The following is a 27,895-nucleotide window of genomic DNA, read 5'->3' as shown; positions in this document are numbered from 1 at the left end:
TTTCTCCTAGTCCGTAGAGGAAGCTGGGGACTCCGTAAGGACCATGGGCACCTAAAAGAACTTTTCCTATGGTTGTGCACTGGCTCCTCCCTCTATGCCCCTCCTCCAGACCTCAGTTAGAGAACTGTGCCCAGAGGAGATGGACAATACGAGGGCAGGATTTTATAAATCCAAGGACAAGATTCCTACCAGCCCACACCAATCATACCATGTAACCCGGAACATACATAACCAGTTAACAGTATGAACAAACAACAGTAGCGGTCCAAGACTAGCGGTCCAAGACCGGTTCCAACTGTAACATAACCCTTATGTAAACAACAACTATATACAAGTCTTGCAGAGTTTCCGCACTGGTACGGGCGCCCAGCATCCTCTACGGACTAGGAGAAATAGATTTACCGGTAGGTTTAAAATCTTATTTTCGCTTGGGTCCTAGAGGATGCTGGGGACTCCGTAAGGACCATGGGGTTTATACCAAAGCTCCAAATCGGGTGGGAGAGTGCGTATGACTCTGCAGCACCGACTGAGCAAATGCTAGGTCCTCATCAGCCAGGGTATCAAACCTGTAGAATGTAGCAAAAGTGTTTGACCCGACCAAGTTGCTGCTCGGCAAAGCTGTAATGCCGAGACGCCCCGGGCAGCCGCCCAAGAAGAGCCCACCTTCCTAGTGGAATGGTCCTTAACCGAATGCGGTAACGGCAATCCAGCCGTAGAATGAGCCTGCTGTATCGTGTTACAGATCCAGCGAGCAATAGTCTGCTTCGAAGCAGGCGCGCCAATCTTCTTGGCAGCATACAGGACAAACAGAGCCTCTGTTTTCCTAATTCTAGCCGTCCTGGCTACATAAATCCTCAAGGCCTTGACTACATCCAGGGACCTGGAATCCTCCAAGTCACTCGTAGCCACAGGCACCACAATGGGTTGGTTCAAATGGAATGAAGAAACCACCTTAGGCAAAAATTGAGGGTGTGTCCTCAATTCCGCTCTATCAACATGAAAAATCAAGTAGGGGCTCTTGTGAGACAAGGCCGCCAATTCTGACACTCGCCTTGCAGATGCTAAGGCCAACACCATGACCACCTTCCAGGTAAGAAATTTCAACTCAACCTTGTTAAGTGGTTCAAACCAGTGTGATTTTAGGAACTGCAGCAGCACGTTCAGGTCCCATGGTGCCCCATGGTGCCACTGGAGGCACAAAAGGAGGCTGGATGTGCAGCACTCCCTTTACAACAGTCTGGACTTCTGGAAGAGAAGCCAATTCCTTCTGAAAGAATATCGAGAGGGCCGAAATCTGTACCTTAACAGAGCCTAATTTCAGGCCCATATCCACTCCTGTCTGTAGGAAGTGGAGAAAACGACCCAAATGAAAACTCTTCCGTAGGGGCGTTCTTGGTTTCACACCAAGACACATTTTCGCCAGATACAGTGATAATGTTTTACCGTCACCTCCTTTCTAGCCTTTATTAGAGTAGGGATGACCTCCTCCGGAATCCCCTTCTCAGCTAGGATCCAGTGTTAAACCGCCATGCCGTCAAACGTAACCGCGGTAAGTCTTGGAACACGCAAGGACCCTGCTGCAACAGGTCCTCCCTTAGAGGAAGAGGCCAGGGATCTCCTGTGAGCATCTCCTGAAGATCTGAGTACTAGGCCCTTCGAGGCCAGTCTGGAACAATGAGTATTGTCTGTACTCTTTTTCGCCTTATGATCCTCAACATATTTGTGATGAGAGGAAGAGGAGGAAACACGTAGACCGATTGGAACACCCATGGCGTTACCAGGGCGTCTACTGCTACTGCCGGAGGGTCCCGGGACCTGGCATAATGCCTCCGAAGCTTCTTGTTGAGGCGTGACGCCATCATGTCTATTTGAGGAACTCCCCAAAGACCTGTTATCACTGCAAAGACTTCTTGATGAAGTCCCCACTCTCCTGGATGGAGATCGTGCCTGCTGAGGAAGTCTGCTTCCCAGTTGCCCAGTCCCGGAATGAAGACAGCTGACAGAGCGCTTACGTGATTTTCCGCCCAGCGAAGAATCCTGGTTGCTTCCGCCATTGCGGCTCTGCTTCTTGTCCCGCCTTGGCGGTTCACATGAGCCACTGCTGTGACATTGTCTGATTGAATCAGAACCGGTAGGTTGCGAAGAAGACTCTCCGCTTGTCGAAGGCCGTTGTATATGGCTCTTAGCTCCAACACGTTGATGTGTAGACAGGACTCCTGGTCTGACCACAGTCCCTGAAAATTCCAAACCTGCGACCCTCCAGAAGGTGAGCACTTTGCAGCCACCATAGAAGAGACACCCTGGTCCCGGGGGACAGTGTTATTTTCCGATGTAAATGTAGATGGGACCCGGACCATTTGTCCAGAAGGTCCCATTGAAACGTCCTTGCATGGAACCTGCCGAAGGGGAATGGCCTCGTAGGCTGCCACCATTTTCCCCAGAACACGAGTGCATTGATGAACTGACACTCTTTTTGGCTTTAGCAGGTCTCTGACCATGTTCTGGATGTCCTGGGCTTTTTCCAACGGGAGAAAAACCTTCTTTTGTTCCGTATCCAGTATCATACCTAGGAACGTTAGTCGAGTTGTCGGAATCAACTGTGACTTCGGTAGATTTAGAATCCAACCGTGTTGCTGGAGCACTCTCAGAGAGAGTGTCACATTGCTCAGCAATTGCTCTCTTGATCTCGCCTTTATCAGGAGATCGTCCAAGTATGGGATAATTGTGACTCCATGCTTGCGCAGGACCACCATCATTTCCGCCATTATCTTGGTGAAAATCCTTTGGGCCGTGGAAAGCCCAAACGGCAACGTCTGAAATTGGTAATGACAATCCTGTACAGCGAATCTCAGGTACTCCTGATGGGAAGGATATATGGGGACATGAAGGTAAGCATCCTTTATGTCCAGTGACACCATAAACTCCCCCTCTCCATGCTGGCTATTATCGCCCTGAGCGATTCCATCTTGAATTTGAATCTTTTCATGTACAGGTTTAGGGATTTTAGAATCAAAATAGGTCTGACCGAACCATCCGGTTTCGGGACCACAAAAAGGGTTGAATAGTACCCTCTTCCCTGTTGGTTCAAGGGAACCCTGATAATTACTTGCTGTTGACACAGCGTTTGAATTGCAGCTAACACTACATCCCTGTCTGGGGTAGAAGCTGGTAAGGCCGACTTGAAAAATCGGCGTGGGGGCACCTCTTCGAAATCCAGTTTGTAGCCTTGGGAAACTATTTCCAACGCCCAAGGATTCAGGTCTGAGCTGACCCAAACCTGGCTGAAGAGTCGAAGACGAGCCCCCACCGGTGCGGACTCCCGCAGGGGAGCTCCAGCGTCATGCAGTGGGTTTTGTAGAAGCCGGGGAGGACTTCTGTTCCTGGGCACCAGCCGAAGCAGGTGTTCTTTTCCCTCTATCCTTACCTCTGGCAAGGAAGGAGGATCCCCGACCTCTTCTGGACTTTTGTGACCGAAAGGACTGCATCTGATATGTTGGAGTTTTCTTCTGCTGTTGGGGAATAAACGGTAAAAAGTTAGTTTTACCTGCGGTAGCTGTGGAAACCAGGACCGCCAGCCCATCCCCAAACAACACGTCTTCCCTATAGGGTAGAACCTCCATATGCTTTTTCGAATCCGCATCACCCGTCCACTGGCGGGTCCATAAGGATCTTCTCGCTGAAATAGCCATGGCATTGGCTCTGGAAGCCAGTAATCCAATGTCCCTTTGAGCGTCTCTCATATACAAGACTGCGTCTTTGATATGGGCTAGAATTAACAAAACAGTATCTCTATCCATGGTATCAAGGTCAGCCGACAGGTTATCTGTCCAGGCTGAAATTGCGCTACATACCCATGCCGACGCAATTGTCGGCCTTAGCAAAGCTCCAGTATGTGAATAAATAGACTTTAAAGTAGTCTCTTGCCTGCGATCCACAGGTTCCTTGAGGGCCGCTGTGTCTGGAGACGGTAGCGCCACTTTCTTTGACAGGCGCGTTAAAGCCTTGTCCACAGTGGGAGAGGATTCCCAACGTACCCTGTCCTGTGTAGGGAAGGGGTATGCCATATTATTTCTTTTGGGAATCTGCGGTCTCTTATCCGGAGTCTCCCAAGCTTTTTCAAAAAACTCATTAAGTTCATGAGATGGGGGAAAGTTTATTATCTGTTTCTTTCCCTTAAACATGTGTACCCTCATGTCAGGAACAGAGGGTTCATCAGCAATATGCAACACATCTCTTATTGCTATAATCATACACTGAATGCTCTTTATCACCTTAGGGTGCAATTTAGCTTCATCATAGTCGACACTGGAATCAGAGTCCGTGTCAGTAGTTGTGTCCACAATTTTTGCCAAGGGACGCTTTTGAGACCCCGACGGGCCCTGTGAATCGGTCCAATCCGAGGATTGACCCCCTGACGCCTCCCCGAATTCAGCCTTATCTAGCCTCTTATGTAAAGATGTCACACTTGCATTCAACATATGCCACATGTCCATCCATTCCTGAATCGGCACTACCGACGGGGACACAACACTCATCTGCTCTACCTACTCCTTGGAGAAGCCTTCCGCTTCAGACATGTCGACACGCACGTACCAACACCCCACACACAAAGGGATATACCTATAAAGGGGACAAAACCCCAACCAGGCCCTTAGGAGAGACAGAGAGAGAGTTGCCAGCACACACCCAGCGTCCAAATGACACTGGAAAAACCAGATAGCGCTTTTATATTATATATATATATATATATATATATATATATATATATATATATATATATCCAATTTCCCACTCACTGCGCGCCAATGTGCCCCCCCTTTCTTTTTTCCAACCTCTGAAGCGTTCAGCAGGGGAGAGTCCGGGGAGCCAGCGTTTCTCATGCAGCTCTGTGGAGAAAATGGCGCTGGTTAGTGCTGAGGGATCAAGCTCCCCCCCCCCCCCTTTCCCCCAGCGGCGGGCTTCGGTCCCTCTTCAATTTTCACAAAAATGGCGGGGGATCATCTATTTGCTGCCTCCGCAGCCTAATAGCACCTTATTGCCCAAAAACGAGGTTTATTGCTGCCCAGGGCGCCCCCCCCCCCTGCGCCCTGCACCCATCAGTGCTGTCTGTGTGTTGTGTATGGGAGCAATGGCGCGCAGCCTTACCTCATGAAGATCTGAAGTCTTCTGCCGCCTCAGATGTCTTCTTGTTTCTCATACTCACCCGGCTTCTATCTTCCGGCATCTGTGAGGAGGACGGCGGCGCGGCTCCGGGATGAACCCCAGGGTGAGACCTGTGTTCCGACTCCCTCTGAAACTAATGGTGTCCAGTAGCCTAAGAAGCAGAGCCTATCAGTTAAGTAGGTCTGCATCTCTCCCCTCAGTCCCACGATGCAGGGAGCCTGTTGCCAACAGGACTCCCTGAAAATAAAAAACCTAACAAAATTATTTTTCCACAAAAAACTCAGGAGAGCTCTCTGCAGTGTACCCTTCTCCTCTGGGCACAGAATCTAACTGAGGTCTGGAGGAGGGGCATAGAGGGAGGAGCCAGTGCACACCCATAGGAAAAGTTCTTTTAGATGCCCATGTCTCCTGTGGAGCCCGTCTATACCCCATGGTCCTTACAGAGTCCCCAGCATCCTCTATGACGTAAGAGAAATATTTATATATATATATATATATATATATATATATATATACACACACATAATACATACACACATTATATATATATATATATATATATATATATATATATATATACACACACACACACACACACACACACACACACACACACACACACATGATGGGAGTAAGGTGCAATCAGGGAGATTGCTAGCTCCTTTAGGGAGTCAGGGAGATTACTACAATGGCAGGGAGTCTCCCTGACCTTCAGGAAGAGTTGGCAAATGACTGATAACCACACACACAATATACATTCAAAGCTCCAATTGATGAGTCTCTATAAAACACATTTTTCTATTTCAATCCAATAGGGGCACAATAAGTACACGTAGGTGGATAAATGTTTATTATATTCAGGGCCTGATGTAATATCGTACAAGTTTGCCAGACGTGCGAGTTCCCAGACAAACTCAGACTTTTTTTTAAAGTGGCATTAATTTACAAGGCAAAATAATGCCTTGTAAATGATTGCCCCTTTAAAAAAAAGTCTGAAATCGTCAGGCAACCCGCACGCCCGGAAAACTTGGATGCTATTATATCTGGCCGCCTAAGCGAACATTATCCTAAGAGGTTTAAACAAGACATTACAACAGACTTAAGGGCCCATTTATCATTGACTGCAATTTAAAATTTGATCTAAGATTATAACCCAAGATCACAGTGTAAAATGCGATCACCTCGGGTGAATGTATCACCCGGCAAAGGCAAGGGACAGGGTCTCCGAAAGGAGGCCATCCCTGCAATGTGCCAAGTATGGTGCCCAGGCTGCTGCACGTGCGTGGTCCCCGCTGACTGCCATGAACAATGACCATTCCGGTGGAGTTTTCCTAGGGAACCCTTCCAGCTTTACCCCCTGCCCCGATCTGTAGCCCATAGGCTACAATGGGCTGGCACTATCTGAAGATTGCGGTAGCTGTGGGGGTCAATATCAGGAATGCTTTACATTACGGATATTGGTAAATCTGGCGGCCCCAAATATTATGGGCCTGATTCAGAGTGGCAGTATCTGATTTTTTTACACTTTTCATATGCTCGAGAACGTATACATCTCTGCAAATCTACAGGCTATTCAGAGTCGCATGCAACCGAGCCGCATCTCCACTTGCAGACAAACAGGTGTAATTGGACATTGCATAAGCACCATGGGTATGTAAACCTAATTTCAGGCTGAGGTCCAGCTGATTTCAAATGGATCTCTTGCACCAAGGATAGTATAGATGTGAACACGCACTGGTAATGAGGACAGATGCTTTCATAAGCAGATATATTGGGTGTGCAGCTGGCTAGATACACATTTAATTCCGGGTTATTTGTAACCTCTAATAATCAAATAAATCTAAACTGAACGGGATGTAGTTGGAATCCCGGCGGTCAAAATCCAGACGCCAGAATCCGGACCGTAAGAATGCCAGCAGCATCGTCACAGGTTCTATTCCCACTCCTGGGTGTCCATGACACCCATGGAGTGGGAATAGAACCTATGGCGAGTGAAGCAAGCCACTGAGCCCGTAGCGTGGCGAGCATAGCATGCCCGCAATGGGCTTCGTTCCGCTCGCCCCTGCTGGCATTCTGATGGTCGGGGTTCTGGCATCTGTATTTTGGCCGCCGGGATCCTGTACCCAACCCCTGTGAACCCCTGGATGTTTTTTCAATCTTGTAAATATAATTTGAAATATACTTAATAAAGTGAACATTTGGGATTATATGCTGGTGCAAGCAGAACGGCATTAGGTCTTGTTTGCTATTGTGTAATAAACTGCTTTTGACTAGAGTCTGAGCCCCTCACTGAGGGCGATTCAATAAGAATTGCAGGTTAAGTTCACGGAACAATTCAACTGACTGCATTGCGCAGGGCACCGGGACATGCGCCTTACCACGATTAATGCTCGAGCTCAGTTGTGGTAAGCAGCATCTCTCGGGTTAAGTGCCCAACATGATGCAATTACTTCACACTGTAATGTCACAACTAGCACAGAAGAACTAGTAAAGCTGATCTCTGCTTGCACCCTTAAGGGCTAGTCACGGACTAACCACGGGAGTAACTGAATAGGTCTGGGCACTTAACCCGGAAGCTATATGAAGAAAATGTTTACCAAGTAAAAGTCTTATCCTGTAAAAGCATAAAAAGTATACATTTATGTATTAACCTAAAACATACTTGTAACACACCGATACTGTAACCTTGTTACTATAGTACCATGATCTACAATACATTTAACTAGATTACGTACATACAGCACGTTCAAGTATTCAAACTGGCTTTATTTGCTCCGAGGTAGAAACAATACTACAGTAAAAAATAAAATAGGATTTTAATTACCTACCGGTAAATCCTTTTCTCGCAGTCCGTAGAGGATACTGGGGATCCATTTAGTACCATTGGGTATAGATGGGTCCATTAGGAGCCATAGGCCCTTTAAGAATTTGATAGTGTGGGCCGGCTCCTCCCTCTATGCCCCTCCTACCAGACTCAGTCTAGGAAACTGTGCCCGAGGAGACGGACATACTTTGAGAAAAGGATAAAGATACTGGTGAGATTCCGAACCAGCACACACAGAGGAAAGCTAAGCTAACCCAACTTTAAACAGGAACAGCAACAGCTGAACCAACAATACTTAAACAAGTAACAGTGCAGGAAGAACGAAGCACCGGGCGGGCGCCCAGTATTCTCAACGGACTACGAGAAAAGAATTTACCGGTAGGTAATTAAAATCCTATTTTCTCTTACGTCCTACGGGATACTGGGGTTCCTTTTAATACCATGGAGATGTACCAAAGCTCCCAAACCGGGTGGGAGAGTGCTGAGGTTCCTGCAGAACTGATTGACCAAACTAAAGGTCCTCAGAGGCCAAAGTATCGATCTTGTAGAACTTAGCAAACGTGTTCAAACCAGACCAAGTAGCCGCTCGGCAGAGCTGTAAAGCCGAGACATCACGGGCAGCCGCCCAGGAAGAACCCACCGACCTAGTAGAGTGGGCCTGTACGGATTTTGGAACCGGCAAACCTGCCGTGGAATAAGCATGCTGGATAGAGAGCCTGATCCAGCGTGCAATTGTCTGCTTTGAAGCAGGACATCCAATTTTATTGGGATCATACAGAACAAACAGCGAGTCGAATTTCCTGTGACTAGCTGTCCTCTTTAAATATGTACCTTCAAAGCCCTCACAACAGCCAACGACTTTGAAGTAATGGAAGCGTCGGTGATAACCGGAACCACAATAGGTTGGTTGATGTGAAACACAGACACCACTTTCGGAAGAAATTGCTGACGAGTTCTGAGTTCAGCTCTGTCCTCATGGAAAATTAAATAGGAGCTCTTGTGAGATAAAGCCCCCAGCTCCGACACGTCTTGCCAAAGCCAACAGTGTGATGGTCTTCCATGTAAGATATTTTACGTCCACCACCTGTAATGGTTCAAATCAGCCCAATTGGAGGAACTGCAGCACCAAATTGAGATCCCAAGGTGCCGTGGGAGGCACAAAGGGAGGTTGTAAGCGCAGAACACCTTTCAAAAATATCTGGACCTCAGGGAGAGAAGCCAACTGTTTCTGAAAGAAAATGGACAAGGCTGAAATCTGGACTTTTATGGAGCCCAGACATAGGCCCACCTCCACACCTGCCTGCAGAAACAGCAGGAAACAACATCCCAGGTGAAATTACACCGCAGAATAAGTTCTGCTCTCGCACCAAGAGACTTATTTCTTCCAAATCCGGTGGTAATGTTTAGACGTTACCCCCTTCCTGGCTTGGAGCATAGTCGGGATAAATTTGTAGGGATCCCTCTTCTGGCTAGAAACAGCCGTTCAACTTCCATGCCGTCAAACATAGTCGCGGTAAGTCCTGATAGGCCCTGTTGCAGAAGATCCTCGCAAAGAGGTAGAGGCCACGGATCATCGAGGAGCATCTCCAGAAGGTCCACATACCAAGCACTTCTTGGCCAGTCCGGAGCAATGAGCATTGCTTGAACCTTTTCCCTCTTTATTCTTTCTAGAATTCTTGGGATCAGAGGAAGTGGAGGAAATACGTACACCATCTGATAGACCCATGGAGTCGTCAGAGCATCTACCGCTACTGCCTGTGGGTCTCTCGACCTGGTACAATAACGCTTGAGCTTCTTGTTGAGACAAGAGGCCATCATGTCGATTAGTGGATATCCCCACCGACGTGTCAAGCACCTGAACACTTCTGGGTGAAAGCCCCACTCCCCCGGGTGCAGGTCGTGTTTGCTGAGGAAGTCCGATTCCCAGTTGTCTACTCCTGGAATGAAGACAGCTGACAACGCCACAGCATGTTTTTTTTTCTGCCCAGAGAATTCTTGACACCTCTGACATTGCCGCCCTGTCGGTTTATATACGTCACTGCTGTTACATTGTCCGACTGGACTTGAATGGCTCGATCCTGAAGAAGATAAGAGGCCTGGCATAAGGGCGTTGTATACGGCCCTGAGTTCCAGAATGTTGATTGGAAGGACAACTTCCTGACTTGACCATCTTCTTTGAAACTGCACACCCTGGGTGACTGCTCCCCAACCTCAGAGGCGTGCGTCTATGGTTAACAGGATCCAGTCCTGAATTCCAAACCTCCGACCCACGACGAGGTGAGAGGTCTGTAGCTACCACAGAAGTTAGATCCTGGCTTTTGGCAACAGACAAATCCTCTGGTGCATGTGAAGATGTGATCCGGACCATTTGTCCAACAGCTCCAGCTGGAAGGGTCTTGCGTGAAACCTTCCGTATTGAAGTGCCTCGTAAGAGGCCACCATTTTCCCCAGAAGGCGAATACATAGATGCACAGATATCCGGGTTGACTTCAGGACATCCTGAACCATCGACTGGATTACCAATGCCTTTTCCAACGAAAGGAACACTTTCTGCGACTCCGTGTCCAGTATCATTTCCCAGTAATGGGAGCCTCCGTGTTGGCTCTAGGTGAGATTTCGGAAGGTTCAGAATCCACCCATGATCCTGGAGAAGTTTGGTTGAGAGGCCAATGCTGTCCAGCAACCTCTCACTGGACGGCGCCTTTATCAGAAGATCGTCCAGGTCCGGAATTATGTTCACTCCCTGTTTGCAGAGTATAAACATCATCTCTGCCATCACTTTGGTGAACACCATTGGTGCCGTGGAGACCAAATGGCAGGGCCTGAAACTGGTAGTGACAGTCCTGTAGTGCAAACCGTAGAGAAGCCTGATGAGGCGGCCAGATTGGAATGTGATGGTACGCATCCTTGATATCCAGACACACAAGGAATTCCCCTTCCTCCAGATCTGAGATCAGCAATCTCAGAGACTCCACCTTGAACTTGGACAATCTTAAGGGGTTCAAGGACTTGAGGTTCAGAATTGGTAGTACCGAACCGTCCGATTTCGGTACTACAAACAAGTTGGAATAATACCCCTTGTTGTGTAGACGAGGTGGAACTGGGACAATGACTTGAGTCTGTACCAGTTTTTGGATGGCCTGCTGTAAAGTTATACTTGCCTCTTGTGAAGCTGGTAAGTCTGATTTTAAGAATCTGTGAGGTGGGAGCTCTTGGAACTCCAGTCTGTAGCCCTAGGAAATAAGATCTAATACCCAGGGATCCCGGCACGAACTTGACCAGATGCGACTGAAGAATTGTAGTCGGGCTCCCACCTGACAGACCTCAAGGCCTCGCAATCCACTGTCATGATGAAGTCTTTGAGGAAGCAGGGCCTAAGCTCTGTTCCTGAACACCTGCAGTTGCTGGTTTGCATGGTTTACCTCTAGCGCCTCTGGAAGCCGCAGAAGCACCTCAGGATTTTCCCTTAAACATGGCTGTCCGAAAGGACTGTAAATTTGAAGCTGAAAAAGCTTTCCTGGATGGGGGAGCTGCGGAAGGAAGATACGTAGACTTACCCGCAGTAGCTTTGGAGATCCATTTGTCTAGTTCGTCTCCAAACAAGGCCTCTCCTGTGAATGGTAGGCCCTCCACGCCTTTCCTGGAGTCTGCATCAGCAGTCCACTGGCGTGGCCACAAGCCCCTGCGTGCTGACACTACCATAGCGGTGGTGCGTGCATTAAGCAAACCAAGCTCTTTTATGGCCTCCACCATAAAGATCACAGAGTCCTGTATATGCTGCAGGAGTAAAACAACATCCCCTCTAGACAAGGAATCTCACCCCTCAATTAGGTTATCTGACCATTTAGCAATGGCTTTGTGATCCACGAACATGCAACAGTGGGTCTTTGGGCCACCCCAGCAGCTGTGTACAAAGATTTGAGTGTACAAATGGGAGGGGATTGAGACACTGGTTTGGGGACTGAGTCTCTGTTCATAAACTCATCCACAGTCTGTCTTAAGTATTGCGTCTCTTTCTCACTGTGGGATAGCTGTGTAGAAATATTCAAGATCATTCCCTTAATGGAATTAACCCATTCCGGTTCAGCCCCATTATTCTGGGAAGGTGCACTGCCCTGAGTACCTAGTAGTGAGCCCCCTGGTGAAGAGGAAGACTCCGCTGTACAAGAAACACACTCTTTGCGTGACATAATGTAAAAGTGACAGCACACACACACACACAGGAAAAGGTTAAGCACAATTAACCCACAAAGAGCCCTTCAGGGAGACACAGAGTAATTTGGAACCAGCCCCCACCGCGCCCTTATTGCTAATGCCAAGCTAAGCCGGGTCGCAAACTAAGTACCCTGATAGGGGACTTAGTACACTAATAATCGCTCCTCCCCTGCTATGATCCCCTGGTACCGCTGAGGTAATCTGGAGTCACACTGCAGAGGGAAAATGGCACTGGTGAGCTGCTGGATCCTCTCATAGTGAAGCCCCAGCCCTTTAATGGCGCACGGTCTTCCCACTTTTTTTATACTGGCTGAGGTAATAGGTTGCTTAAAATAGAGAGAAAACCGTTTTAAGGCTGTTTTTGCCAGTGTGGGTACTGTGTACAGTGTACTGAGACGCAGCTGTGTACTGTGTCTGGAGACGCATTCCGCCCTGGTTAGAAGCCACGCGTCTCTGTACCCTCATGCCGCCATAATAGCTGGCGACCCGCTAGTCGGGACGCCGGCTTAGTACTCACCACTCTTCTTCCTTAGGGGTGGCGGCGTGCTGCGGGAATGTACGCTCGCTGTAGTGGGGCTTGCAAATAGTTCCCTCAGGAGCTCAGTGTCCTGTCAGCGGGGAACGGGACTATTAACCCTTCAAGAGGTTGGGCCACCCCCCCAAGTCCCACGAAGCAGGCAGGCTGGTGCCAACCAGCCCTGCCTGAAAATAACAAAGACATAAAATAACTGCAGAAAACTCTTCAGGAGCTTCCATAAGCGTGACCGGCTCCTCCGGGCACATTTTCTAAACTGAGTCTGGTAGGATGGGCATGGAGGGAGGAGCCAGCCCACACTATCAAATTCTTAAAGTGCCCATGGCTCCGAGTGGACCCGTCTATACCCCATGGTACTAAATGGAACCCCAGTAACCTCTAGAGAAAATAAAGGTAATTTGCAAAAAAACAATAATTCTATTGCTTAAATTAATGACATAGCTTCCGCCTACTGACCCGAGCAGACATGCAGGGATCTCTCTCCTGTGATCAAGCCTTCGGACTACCCCAAGAGAGAGCCTCCATGCCACACAGACCACTGCACTGTGCTATACTGATCAGGGCTGCAACTCACTGTGCCCAGCAGCACTGATCAGGACTCTCCACCTCCCACAGTGGCTGCAGCCAGGCAAAGCCCTGCACTGACCAACATGACCTCATCCCTGCACCCTACGCACAGGCTACACATGGTGCCCCTCCAAACTGCGCCATCTTGATGTGGCCCATCAAAGCCTCTTGGGACTCGGATGTGTTCACCCCCCGCTGCCACCAATTTAAGCCAAGGCTCCAGCGCTAAACAGGGCTGTGCATCGGGACCCATTGTCCAGCCTCCTATATATGTGCAGTCTTCTAGCCCAGTCCTAGTATGGCCAAGAGTTGTAGCACCCGGAGCATGCAAAATTCCCTTCCGGCTGCAGCTGCTGCCTCAAGTTACTGATCACAACAGCTACAATCCGTCTGGGTTGCTGGAGATGCATCCCATTGGCACCCGGTCCCTACAGCTGCCAAGTGGCTTCAACTCACCTCTGCCATGAGAACACCAGGACAAGGCTTACTATCCCTCCGGCTGAGAGCATGAGGATTGCCCCCGGGCATAACCCCAAATGTGAGCATGGAGCTGGAGGTGGGGGGGGAGCACACCAGGACCAGGCTCAGCGGGGTAATCTGACACATGCTCCGCACACCCACCTATACTGCTCCCATGAGACCAGGACATTTATATATAAATTTATCAAAATAATGTTATCCCGCTTTTACTCCTTCTGCTGGTTACTTGCAAATGTGTTTTTACCATAGTTTTGTTTTTTTCTTATAGCATAGTCTACCCCACTGTGTGCATGTGGATCTTTCCGTACAGGGTATATCATACCACTACACATAGGTCAGTTTTCCCATATATGCATTGGGCCCTTGTATGGCTCCCCTCCCATAGTGTAACCTTCGTAGTGCACCCAACATGGCTGCCTCATCTGATACACTTGTGGATGGAATGAAAAATACATGGACCTGACAGTTTTGTTGGGACCCTACTCAGTTAAGTCGCTGCAATCACCCCATTTTGTGTCATCTCTCCTATTCCACTCAGGGTAATCCTACATAGTGCGCCTAAGACGGCTGCCTTGCCTGGTACCTGTGAGGGGGGAGTAATCAATCCTTGAAGTTATTTCCCAAAATGCCTACACCAAAACTGCATTACGCGCTTGATGTTTTCTGTTTTATTTCTGTGTGACTTGTCTATTGCTGTATTACGTAAATCTTCTGTATGCACACTGTTTGTGATGTGTTTCTCATCACCTTACGGCTAGGTAGTTCTCACTCTAGATTCAGTATGATTCCAGTATGTGTAAACCCACACACACATTACACACAAAAAAGACTCCGGGGTAAATGTACTAAGGTGGGAGGTGGGTTTTTTTTTTTTTTTTTTTTTTTTAGAACTGGTGATGTTGCCCATAGCAGCCAATGAGATTCTATTATCTTCTAGAAGCAGCTAGATAAATGTTAAGTAGAATGAATTGGCTTGCTATGAGCAACATCACCAGTTCTAAAAACACTCACCTTAGTAAATTTAACCCTAAAAGGTGCATAAACACGGATTTGTCATACGATACAGGTGTTCCCGATCATTTGGACATCCAATTGTTCCATGTGTATGCATGGTGCGCTCCTGTGGGGTCAATTGTTTCCCCTGATCTTTCTGCATGTTCGGGAGGGGGTGAGGGGGGTCATGCACCGGATCACTTAGTGTGTACCGCCAACGATGTTAGCCCTCGAATCGTCCGTTGCAGCGGTGGGTACACATCGTACTGTGTGTACCTACCATAAACGTCTGTTTTACCAGTTACTAATAGACTGAGTGGGTTTGGACCGTGTTACCAGCGGCCGTCATCCAGACACTTGGATCCCGGACGCAGAATGCTAGCGATGGGGGGGTGAGCGCAATGAAGCACCTTGCGGGCTCGTTGGCTGCGCTCGCCTCAGGTTGTATTCCCACTCTATGGGTGTCGTGGACACCCACGAATGGGAATAGTCCCTACTAGTCAGAATACAGACTATCAGTATTTTAATTGTTCGGGATGCTGGGGGAGGTTATGTGACTGTCGGCCACATAACTACATCCTGACTGAGTTAACACTATAACTATAAATGTAACAAAAACAACTTTGCACCAAGCTATAACACAGGTATATATAGGGCTTTGAAACAACGTAAATATTGTGTATACTTATATTTGGGAATAAGGCATTTTCTGTGGTTTTCCATCATTGTATTTTGGAATTGCACGTTTGCCACTGTAAGATAAGGCTAATGGGAGACACTGGTATTCTGTATAATAATTAAAATAGCTGGAGTCTGCGTGTCTAATATCCCTGTCATTGCCCTGTAAGGTCGATGCATTCTTTCTAATAATGGCCCTCATTCCGAGTCGTTCGCTCGGTATTTTTCATCGCATCGCAGTGAAATTCCGCTTAGTGCGCATGCGCAATATTCGCACTGCGACTGCGCCAAGTATCTTTGCTATGAAGAAAGTATTTTTACTCACGGCTTTCTCATCGCTCCGGCGAACGTAATGTGATTGACAGGAAATGGGTGTTACTGGGCGGAAACACGGCGTTTTATGGGCGTGTGGCTGAAAACGCTACCGTTTCCGGAAAAAACGCAGGAGTGGCCGGAGAAACGGGGGAGTGGTTGGGCGAACGCTGGGTGTGTTTGTGACGTCAAACCAGGAACGACAAGCACTGAACTGATCGCACAGGCAGAGTAAGTCTGGAGCTACTCTAAAACTGCTAAGTAGTTTGTGCTCGCAATATTGCGAATACATCGGTCGCAATTTTAAGATGCTAAGATACACTCCCAGTAGGCGGCGGCTTAGCGTGTGTAACTCTGCTAAATTCGCCTTGCGACCGATCAACTCGGAATGAGGGCCAATATACTTTGAGAAACACAGCGAATTATTCCTATACAGGTGTCCCCTGCCTGCACTGACATACCGAGCTCTCAGGTGACATCACTACCGGGACAATGATTATTCTATGTTCTCCATAAGGAGTAGCTGCCCATGACATGTTGTGCACACAGGGAAATGCAGTAAGGATCACATACTGTACATGGCATGTTGTTAAATTGCTGTACAAAAAAATTAAAACAAGTATTTCCAGCAGCAGCACCTGGACATCTCTGTGGCCCCAGAGGTGCAGATAGTGCGCACCCAGCGAGGACAGGGTTACTGCTGCACTCAGCCCGGGACTCCTGCACGCCAGTGTTTCCTCACTCACAGCTGCTGCGGCTGCAGAGGACTTTCCCAACTCTTTCACAATCTCACAGACAGCCCGTACTTCCGCCTGAGCCCCGCACCTACCGGGGAGACAGCCCGCGCCCTGCCCCGCACCTACCGGGAGATTCACCCCGACTCACTCTCCATCCAGCACACGGGAGCCCGCAGCCGAGGCGAAGATCCCGGGCAGGCTGGCGCCGTCCCCCCGGGGAGGAAGGGGTTCCCCATGCACACACAGTGTCACAAACACACACTAACAGGCGGTGACTGAGTGGGAGCAGAACAAAGTGATATTACCGGGCGGCCGAGGGCTGCTCATCCCCCTCTACGCGAGCCAAGTCACCCCGGGGTCGCGGCGCTGCCACATCGTATTTGCTCGGCGTGTGAAAGCCTCAGACGTAATCTCTCTCAGGCTTAGGGAACCTAGGAATCCACCCCCGCTATCTCTCCATAGCAACTGTCGCTACACCGGGGCCACCCCCTGCCTGACGCAAGCAGCATCCAGAACCTGGGAGTCAGCCAGGGCGACACAAATGTCAGCAGTCACAACAAGTCCCCTTCCCTCCCCTCCACCTGCACTCCGGCCTGCTGCTGCCGCTGCAGGAACACACTCTGCTGCTCAGTCATTTTATCACAACGCCCGGACCTGGTGCACCTCTGCAGCGCTGTATGCACACACTAGCTGACAGCCACTTAAACTGTGCCTCAGTAGAACCAGTAAATCCTCCAAAATCTTTCACTCAGCTTCCACGTTTGATAAACAGTAAATACTAAATTTCCCTGTGTCATACGTGGCTACAGGTCCTGCTGGTTTAATGCTATTCGGCAAACCAGGCTGGGTATGTTTTGCCGACATTCATAATGTTAACATGATAATGTAAACAGTAATTATATCAACACTGATGAAAGGAGAGCAAAGCTGTGTCCCAGCGTCAGTGGAGTCACCTATATGGTGGGCACTGATAATGCAATGGTGTCTTACTGGGTCCAGATGTCACTTTATCCAGATAAATTAGCTAACCCAGATAGGATGTTTACAATCCTAACTGTTCCAAGAAAAATTACTTCCATCTTTGACTGGATAGCCAGCTCCTGCTAAGATGACCATGGTTGAAATACTGCTGCTGTCCTGGGCTTTAGGAAAGAAGTTTGGGCTGGAGGGAATACAGCGGCAACAGAGCAGGACTTCTCTGATAGACACCTGCTGTATTTAATGATAGCTTCATGATACAGTACGAGTCGTAAAACAATCACCATCCACACCACTCTCATTTTAGCTTAAAGACAGATAGCGTAGTATTGCAAACCTGGTCAACAAAGCACTCTCTTGCTTGGCTGTCTTGATGAAGATAGGCCTCTTACCGTAATAGGAGGTATAATTAACTAAATGTACCCTTTAATACCACCTACTGGTGTACCTTTAAAAAAAATTTAGGTTGGGAAATGGGTCAAATGCATGCACGAGAGTGAGGTGTGGACAATCTAGTGGGGTATATATAATAGGTGCAAGGTTTATGGTGCACATAGGTCCCTGACCATACCGCACACCCATTTTTTTTTTTTTTTTTTTTTTTTTTTTTAATACTTACCCCTACAGGAGTACTGCATCGGCAGCAGCACACATCATCGCCAGGAGAATAGCTCAGCAATAATTTTCCCAGAGTTATGAGCAGTAGAACAATTGCGCCTATGCACTGGATTCTGGTACAGCGCTATAGGGTCACTAGTGACCCTAATACTTGGAGTTCTGCTTTGTTGCCGATTAGAGAGAAGAGGGCCCAAACAGAGACTGCACACAGGCCCTCTCCTCTCCTAAGATGCCCCTGGGCCACGCACTATGGAAGCATGTCCAGTACGCCTAAAGCACCCCTTAAATGCACCTGCTTACCTTACTTTGTTTGGGACAATGTTGTTCTAATCAGAAAAGAGACAACGCTCTCATCGAACAGTGCATCCGGAAAGTATTCACAGCACTTCACTTTTTCCACATGTTGTTATGTTACAGACTTATTCCAAAATGGAATACATTGGGGTATATGCAATTCACGGCGAATCGCGGCAAATTATCGCCGTTTTTAAATTCGACACAATTCGACAGGTGAATTCCGGCAGGTGGCTGCTGGAATTCACCATATTCAATGCAAAACGGATTCGACAGACCCGCGGGCGAAAATCGGCCGATTTGGCGGATTTTGCCGCGATTTTAAAAAACGGGAAAAAACTGGGGGGAAAAAATGGCGTGGGGTCCCCCCTCCAAAGCATAACCAGCCTCGGGCTCTTCGAGCTGGTCCTGGTTCTAAAAATGCGGGGAAAAAATTGACAGGGGATCCCCCGTATTTTTAAAACCAGCACCGGGCTCTGCGCCTGGTGCTGGTGCCAAAAATACGGGGGACAAAACGAGCAGGGGTCCCCCGTATTTTTCACACCAGCATCGGGCTCCACTAGCTGGACAGATAATGCCACAGCCGGGGGGTCACTTTTATACAGCGCCCTGCGGCCGTGGCATTAAATATCCAACTAGTCACCCCTGGCCGGGGTACCCTGGGGGAGTGGGGACCCCTACAATCAAGGGGTCCCCCCCCCAGCCACCCAAGGGCCAGGGGTGAAGCCCGAGGCTGCCCCCCCCCATCCAATGGGCTGCGGATGGGGGGGCTGATAGCCTTTTGTGATAATAAAAAGATATTGTTTTTTCCAGTAGTACTACAAGTCCCAGCAAGCCTCCCCCGCAAGCTGGTACTTGGAGAACCACAAGTACCAGCATGCGGGAGAAAAACGGGCCCGCTGGTACCTGTAGTACTACTGGAAAAAAAATACCCAAATAAAAACAGTACACAGACACCTTGATAGTAAAACTTTATTACACACTACCGACACACACATACTTACCTATGTTGACACGCCGACTGCCACGGTCTCCGACGATCCGAGGGTACCTGTGAAAAATTATACTCACCTTCCAGCGTCCAGAGGTACATCCACGTACTTGTTAAAAAAACAAACCGAACACCCGCTCCATACCGGACTAAAAGGGGTCCCATGCTTTCACATCAGACCCCTTTCTCCCGAATGCCGGGACATCACGTGACTCCTGTCACTGAAGTCCCTTCAGCCAATCAGGAAGCGCTACTTCCGTGGCGCTCACCTGATTGGCTGTGCGCTGTCTGTGCTGTGACAGCGCATCGCAAAGCCGCTCCATTAGTTTCAATGGTGGGAACTTAGCGGCTAGCGGTGGGGTTACCCGCGGTCAGCCGCTGACCGGCGGGTGACCTCACCGCTAGCCGCTAAGTTCCCACCATTGAATAAAATGGACGGGGCTGTGCGATGCGCTGTCTGAGTTCAGACAGCGCACAGCCAATCAGGTGAGCGCAACGAAGTTGCGCTTCCTGATTGGCTTTAGAGACCTTTGTGTGACAGCTGTCACTGACAGGTCTTATTCGTGGAAAGGGGTCTCATGTGTCAGCATGGGACCCCTTTCAGTCCGGTGGCCCGTGTGTTCGTTTTCTTTTTTTGCCAAGTACGTGGATGTATCTCTGGACCATGGCTGAGGTGAGTATATTGATCTTTTATTTTCAGGTATCCGTGGATTCTACATGGAGAAGAGGACCGATGTCGGCGTGTGAACATAGGTAAGTATGTGTGTGTCGACGTATGAAATAAAGTTTTACTGTCACGGTGTGTGTGTCCTGTTTTTATTTGGGTATTTTTTTCCCAGTAGTACTACAGGTACCAGCGGGCCCGTTTTTCTCCCGCATGCTGGTACTTGTGGTTCTCCAAGTACCAGCTTGCGGGGGAGGCTTGCTGGGACTTGTAGTACTGCTGGAAAAAACAATATTCTTTTCATTATCACAAAAGGCTATCAGCCCCCCCATCCGCAGCCCATTGGGTGGGGGGGGGGGACAGCCTCGGGCTTCACCCCTGGCCCTTGGGTGGCTGGGGGTGGGACCCCTTGATTGAAGGGGTCCCCACTCCCCCAGGGTACCCCGGCCAGGGGTGACTAGTTGGATATTTAATGCCACGGCCGCAGGGCACGGCATAAAAGTGACCCCCGGCTGTGGCATTATCTGTCCAGCTAGTGGAGCCCGATGCTGGTGTGAAAAATACGGGGGACCCCTGCTCGTTTTGTCCCCCGTATTTTTTGCACCAGCACCAGGCGCAGAGCCCGCTGCTGGTTTTAAAAATACGGGGGATCCCCTGTCAATTTTCCCCCCGCATTTTTAGAACCAGGACCAGCTCGAAGAGCCCGAGGCTGGTTTATGCTTTGGAGGGGGGACCCCACGCCATTTTTTTAAAGGATTTTACCGTTCCAGCAATAAAAAATAAATAAAAAAAAATAATATTTAAAAAAATATATAAATAATATTTGTGCCTCCAAAAAAAAAAAAAAAAAGTACCTAATCCCTTCTAATATAAATAGATATGCTATTCCTAAAAAAAAAAACACCAAAAAAAACATGTTTAAAATTTTTTTTATTGTTTTCACCCTCCAAAGTGTGGCGGATTGAAAATGACGAATTTGCTGTCTAAAAGCACTGCTGTCGAATTTCCAAACTTGAATTGAATATGCTTTGGTCGAATTGCAGCACTTGTATCATTGCAGAAAAGTCGAATTTGCAAAAATTCGAATTTCAAAAAGTCGAATTTTGAAAGTCCGTTTTTTGGTCGGAAAGCACTGAATTGCATAGGCGAATTTTTTTTGGGGGCGAAAATGACCCGAAATTCGACAATTTCGGGAATTCGACCGCAATTGCATATACCCCTTTGTTTTCCTTCAAATTTCTTCACACAATACCCCATAATGACAACGTGAAAAGTTTATTTGAGATTTTTGCAAATTTATTAAAAATAAAAGAAATAAAAAAATCACATGTACTTAAGTATTCACAGCCTTTGCCATGAAGCTCAAAATTGAGCTCAGGTGCATCCTGTTTCCACTGATCATCCTTGAGATGTTCCTACAGCTTAACTGGAGTCCACCTGTGGTAAATTCAGTCCATTGGACATGATTTGGAAAGGCACACACCTGTCTATATAAGGTCCCACACTTGACAGTGGATGTCTGAGTACAAACCAAGCATGAAGTCAAAGGAATTGTTTGTAGACGTCCGAAGCATTCCAGGCTGGAATAAGGCTGTAACATAACAAAATGTAGAAAAAGTGAAGCACTGTATATGGATAGTTAGTAGGTGTTTGTTAGACCCAATACCTCCAAATTAATTTGGATCCCCTTTTCAACGCATCTGCCAAACACTTAGCCTAACTCATTACACACATCCTTCTGCTAGCTGTGTCTGTATTTTGTGGCACTTTAATCGAATCCCCACACTACAGACATTTTTCTAATGACATCTTATTTGCTTTGTTTATAGAGAACATACGGAGACTATGTAAAATGTAGTAGTATTACCAAACTATTACCCCTTTTACACCAAAGTCCCAGGTTTTACGCAGGACTAGGAAAACTGCTCCCTTTCACACTGCACATAGGTGCAGTGTAAGCACTTGGAGAAGACATTGCATCTTTGCGTCGGGAATGCGGCTTTCCTGATGCTGTGAACCCATTCACACTGCCACCTAACTCAGTTTTTTTCCAGGCCTAAACCTGCATGCTACCCGGGTTGGATTCCCGCGTTAACCCTTTTACACATAGCCATGACCCGGGTTAACCTGGGTTATTGCAGCGGTGTAAAAGGGGTACAAGTGTACACTTTCAAACCACCTTATAAAGCATTACATGCACTCTCAGACCCTGCATATGTAGGTACCACTGGTCTAGGTAAAACAGGTGCACAATGCTAGCCATACTTTTGCCTTATAACTACTACTCACTTTTATTTATTTTTTTAACCACCATTCACCAGATAAGTATATTTTGTTAGTATATGCAATGAACATGCCTTCAGAAATTAGAACTGAGACCTACAAGACATTGTCTCTACCGACATTGCTCATCTTCGCCAAGTTACATAGAAACATGGAAATTGATGGCAGATAAAAACCACTTGGCCCATCTAGTCTGCCCCCCCCCCCCCCTTTTTTTTTAAGCCTTTAGGCAATCTCAACCCTTTTTGATCCTTCGTTCTTTGTAAGGATATTCATATGCCTATCCCAGGCAAGTTTAAATTGCTGGTAAAAAAAAAAAAAAAATCCTTTAATTTCCAATGAAGTAACCTCCTCCAGTTTCAGTGTATGTCCTAGAGTTCTAATATGTCTCTTCATTTGAAGGTTTCTCTCCTGTACCTCGCACTCGAGATACAATGTAGCACACAGGCGCTCCATTGTATCCAATGGTGGGAACTTTGCGCCAGCGGTTGAGGTCACTCGCGGTCAACCGCTGACCACAAAGTTCCCACCATTGAATATAATGGAGCGGCTATGTGCTATGCGCCGCCTGACAGCTCAGAAGCGCACAGCCAATCAGGAGAGTACCACGACGTGGCGCTCCCTGATTGGCTGAAGGGACCCTCTTTGACAGGAGTCATGGGGGGTCCCGGCATTCGGGGAAAGGGGTCCCATGTGTCAGTGCGTGGATCGGGTTTTGCGTTTTATTATTTTGCCAAGTACGTGGATTACAAACAAGAAGAGGACAGATCTACACAGGATTTTTGTGAGTATAATTTTATTTACAGGTAACTCGTGGATTCTACTGGTGAAGAGGACTGACTGCTTCGTGTCAACATAGGTAAGTATGTGCGTGTCGGTGTGCATGTATGTAATAAAGTTTTACTTTCACGGTGTGTGTGTGTGTACCGTTTTTATTTGGGTTTTTTTTTGCAGTAGAACTACAGGTACCAGCGGGCCCGTTTCCTTCCCCCCCGCATGCTGGTACTTGTGGTTCTCCAAGTACCAGCTAGCGGGGGAGGCTTGCTGGGACTTGTAGTTCTACTACAAAAAACAATATTCTTTATTTTGTCACTTGGCTATCAGCCTCCCATCTGCCGCCCTTGGATGGGGGGGGGGGGGGGGGGAGACAGCCTCGGGCTTCACCCCTGGCCCTTGGGTGGCTGAGGGGGGAACCCCTTGATTTAAGGGGTCCCCACTCCTCCAGGGTACCCCGGCCAGGGGTGACTAGTTGGGGATTTAATGCCACGGCCGCAGGGACAGATATAAAAGTGTCCCCCCGGCTGTGGCATTATCTCTCTAGCTAGTGGAGCCCGGTGCTGGTGTGAAAAATACGGAGGACCCCTACGTCTTTTGTCCCCCGTATTTTTTGCACCAGGACCGGAAGCAGAGCCCGATGCTGGTTGTTAAAATACGGGGGATCCCCTGTCATTTTTTTCCCCGTATTTTTACAACCAGGACCGGCTCAAAGAGCCCGAGGCTGGTTATGCTTAGGAGGGGGGACACCACGCATTTTTTTTTCACGGTTTTTAACCCGTTCCCACCCCTTCCCACTGAAAAACATGCTCTGATCTCTCCATATTATTTTAGTCAGTAAATAAATAAAAAAAATATTTTAAAAAATATATTAAATAATACTTGTGGCTCCTAATAGACAAACCAAGTAGATAATCCCTTCTAATATAAATAGATATGCTATTAGCAACAACAAAAAAACACAAAAAAAAAACATGTTTTTTAAAAAAAATATTAGATCCCGCCAGCAAAATGAGGCGGACTGAAATTTATGAAATGACTGTCGAAAAGCACTGTTGTCGAATCGACATTCTTCAATTGAATATACTTTTGTCGAAAAGCCGCATTTTTACCATTGCAGACATGTCGAATTTGACAACTGTCGAACTGCAAAAAGTCGAATCTGAAACGGACGTTTTTTTGTCGAAAAGTACTGTATTGCATTGTCGAATCATTTTTTTGTGTCGAAAAATGCCCCGTTTTTCGACATTTGCGGCAATTCGACCGCAATTGCATATGGCCCATGGTCTCCAGAACTGGACACAGTATTCCAGATGAGGCCTTACCAATGACCTATACCGTGGTATTACTTTTTTTCCTGCCACTGATTCCTCTCACTATGCAACAAAGCATCTGACTGGCCTTTCTCATTGCTTTGTTGCATTACTTACCTGTCTTTAAGTTACTTAAAATTGTGAATCCTAAATCCCTTTCCTCCTCAGTATTTTCCATTATCGTACCCTTGATACTAATATTAAGCCTTTGGGTTTTTGAGGCACAAGTGCATGATTTTGCATTTTACAGCATTAAACTGTTCTGGACCATTCCTCAAGTCTACCTAGATCATCAATCATTTGCTTTACCTCCTCCCAATGTTTCTAGCGTGTTGCATATCTTTGTGTCATCTGAAAAAAGGCATACTTCATTATTGCTAATAAAAATTATAGGTCACTTAATAGGGGATGCATTCAGGATGGCGACAGTCGAAAACCCAGCCAGAAGACCATCGCCAGAATCCAGACATAAGTCGAAATGCAAACGCCGGAATCCAGTCAGCCGGCATGCCGATTGTAAGTATGCTGCTGGGAACGGTTAGAGTTGGGGGAAGTTTAAGTACCACTGGTAAGCACACATCCCAACATGACCATCTCCAGGAGGGACAAGATGCTCTGCTTCAGGACTTTTCTATTGATTTAAGGTTACTGGCACCTGTTTTGAACAGGTTAATGGATAAAAAAAAAAAAAAAAAAAAGTGTTTCGGCACAGGCTACGGCAATCATAAATTAAGAGGGAAGAAGGACCAGAGCATTCTGTCCCTCCTGGAGAGGGTCATGTTGGGAAGTATGGGTCAGGGTTTGGCTCTGGGAAGTGAGGGTTAGGAGGAAGGTAAGTATACTGTACTTGCCCCCTGTCGGGATTCTCACCATTGGGATGCTGCTGTTGGTCTTCTGACCGCCTGCATCCCAACCTCGAGTCACTGTATGTATTCCCTTAATAGATGCTTCCATAGTTCAATTTATTTTAATCAATTATAGATTGTTTCAAATGAACATAGGTATAACCTTAACTGCCAGCAAAAATATCCAGATGACACAACGAAAACATGCATTATGTGCGAGATTATAGCAGAATTAATGACAGCAACAAATTCTTCTCACAGTATAAATAAACCCTATTTTAGTGTAATTATTTCCTAAAACCATTCACATGTGACTGAACAAATTATGACAGCACTGAGCCTTCTAGTGGAACAACAACAGATCAACAACAGCTGTTGGAGGATTCTTCTTGGACCTGCCTCCTCTTGCAGCATATGCACTGCAAATACTGTGAAGCTTTATTCATTTATGGCAGAAACAGCACCGTTTAGGTTGAAATAATCTTTTCACATGATCACAAGAAAAGAATAAATAAAAAATACTTGCTCTAGCTATGGGGATCCACCCTTGTATGGGGGGGGGGTCCACTTGTAAATCCATCTCACCAGCTTTCCTGTAATCTGGTCTGGCACACAACCACCTATTATGCTGTTTACCACTAAAATACAACAGATTTTTCAATATCCAGTCTAGTCAATCTTCCAGTGTATTTGTAGAATCAATAAAGCTGACCTCATTGAAACTCTGTTACTTCTTGCTCAGTGGGGACTGAAAGAGCATATCAGAAGAAGTGGTGACCACACATCAGGTTGCTCTGCATGCACATAATAGTTTATTATTATTTATTTATTTATTACCAGTTATTTATATAGCGCACACATATTCCGCAGCGCTTTCCAGAGAATATTTGGCCATTCACATCAGTCCCTGCCCCAGTGGAGCTTACAATCTATATTCCCTACCACATGTACACGCACACACATTCATGCTAGGGTTAATTTTGTTGGGATCCAATTAACCTACCAGTATATTTTTTTTTTATAATAGTGATTATATAGTGGTCAGAGGGGTACTTCAATTACCCTTCAAGCACTTTGAAGTTTTGTATATGCCCAGAACGACCATTCCAAAATGCCAATTTGAAGACATTATGGGCTGCACAAAGGGCTAGTGATGTTAGTAGTCAAAGAGCTCTGGTGTCACAGCTCCTCGGTTTGGTGCCAAGAAGCTGAGGAAGAGAAAATGCCTGGGGCAGAGAAATAGAAAATGGACAGCCTGGTCACAGAAAGGGAAAGCACTGGTCGCTTCCATTGCGACGAAACCAGGGAAGTGGTTAAATTCTGCATACATTTAATGATGTAAATGCAAGAGGGGTCAGTGGTGTCAGATGTAAGTGCTGGTTATACATAGGCTTGCTATACTACCCCTTTAAACCGGGACACTTATGAATTGCACAGGTTCTCTAGCTGATTAAAACCAGGTGAAATGCTGTCTTGAAGTCAGCCAGCCACAGAACCTGTGGAATTTAGGAGTGTCCCGGTTTAAAAGTGATAGTACATCACATGTGAAATGCAATCACATTTGACATGAGTTATCACTGATAGTTGTCACGATCCGGGTATCTGGACGCCATTTCTTACCCATCAGATGCCTCCTAAGGCTGGCTCAGCGCTCCAGGACCGGATCCCATCTGTTATCCTGATGTGTACATTCCTGTATCCTCTCCTGTCACTCTGGGACGCTGTCACAGTAAACGCCATATTACACCTGGCATGGCGTCTCCCGCGGCCTCCGCCGCCGTCCCTGAACTTCTGCATGCAGAGTGTCTGAGTGGCGATTACGTCAGCCGCGGCCTCCGCTGTGTCCGCGTGGTTGGATGTGCATCTGTCAGCCTGGCGCCTCCTGTCTCCGGTGGCCGGCGCTGCCATTGCTGTTTTCATTACCACATGGATTACAAACCAAACTTCCCTCCAAGTGTCTGCATGGGCGCAGCCATCTTGGATTCTGTCAGCTGATCATTTCCACCAATCTGTTCTCAGTATTGATAATCTGCATAATTGCCTAGCCAATCCCTTCCTTGCTGCAGGTATAAATACACTGTGCCTGAGCAAGGAAGGCGTCAGTGCTTTGGTTGTCAAACCTAGTTCCTGTTTGTCTCTCTCCTGTGATTGTCTTCCAGGTTCCAGCTCCTGTCTCAAGACTTCCACCATAGAGACCCGCACCAGCATTCCACCTGCGGTGTAGCCTGACTCTCCAATCCATTGTGGATTCATCTGTTTCCAGCTACAACATTACCTGCTTCCAGCTCAGCTTCCAGCAGAGTACAGCTTCCCTTAAAGGGCCGGTGTCCTTTCTACACTTTACCACTCTCCACCGGTATTATTATTTCTCCGCTCTCAAGTTCTACATTTCAGTTCATATTTCATCGCTCCCAAGTTCATTTATTATTTAACTGGTTCCAGCCAGTATCCACTCCGTGCTAACAACAGTCTGGTTCCAGCCAGTATCCACAGCAGCTGTTTTATCTTCAGCAACCCAGCTTTTCCTGGAACACCAGCTGGCACAATCCTGGGTTATCTCCATTGCTACAGTCGGGCCTGGTAAGGACTTTCCATCTAGAAGATCATAAGAACTATCTCACACTACCAGTG

At 47.3% G+C, this 27,895-nt stretch overlaps 1 protein-coding gene across 9 annotated transcripts in view; it reads right to left on the bottom strand.

The window, feature by feature from the left end:
• Positions 1–27,895, bottom strand: part of HIVEP1 (HIVEP zinc finger 1) — a 578,844-nt gene that overhangs the window by 300,251 nt on the left and 250,698 nt on the right. The window contains exon 1 of one of the 9 annotated variants that reach the window (XM_063923176.1): positions 16,810–17,053. The exons of 7 other annotated variants lie outside the window; for them this stretch is intronic. In XM_063923176.1, the coding sequence (XP_063779246.1) occupies positions 16,810–16,831 (22 nt within the window). In that variant the 5' untranslated portion in view covers positions 16,832–17,053. Of the gene's footprint in view, positions 1–16,809; positions 17,054–27,895 lie in introns of those variants that run through there. One more of the 9 variants, XM_063923178.1, reaches the window with a different exon arrangement.

The sequence above is a fragment of the Pseudophryne corroboree genome, chromosome 5 (genome assembly GCF_028390025.1).
Source record: "Pseudophryne corroboree isolate aPseCor3 chromosome 5, aPseCor3.hap2, whole genome shotgun sequence".
NCBI lineage: Eukaryota > Metazoa > Chordata > Amphibia > Anura > Myobatrachidae > Pseudophryne > Pseudophryne corroboree.
This window is presented reverse-complemented; position numbering and strand designations above follow the sequence as displayed.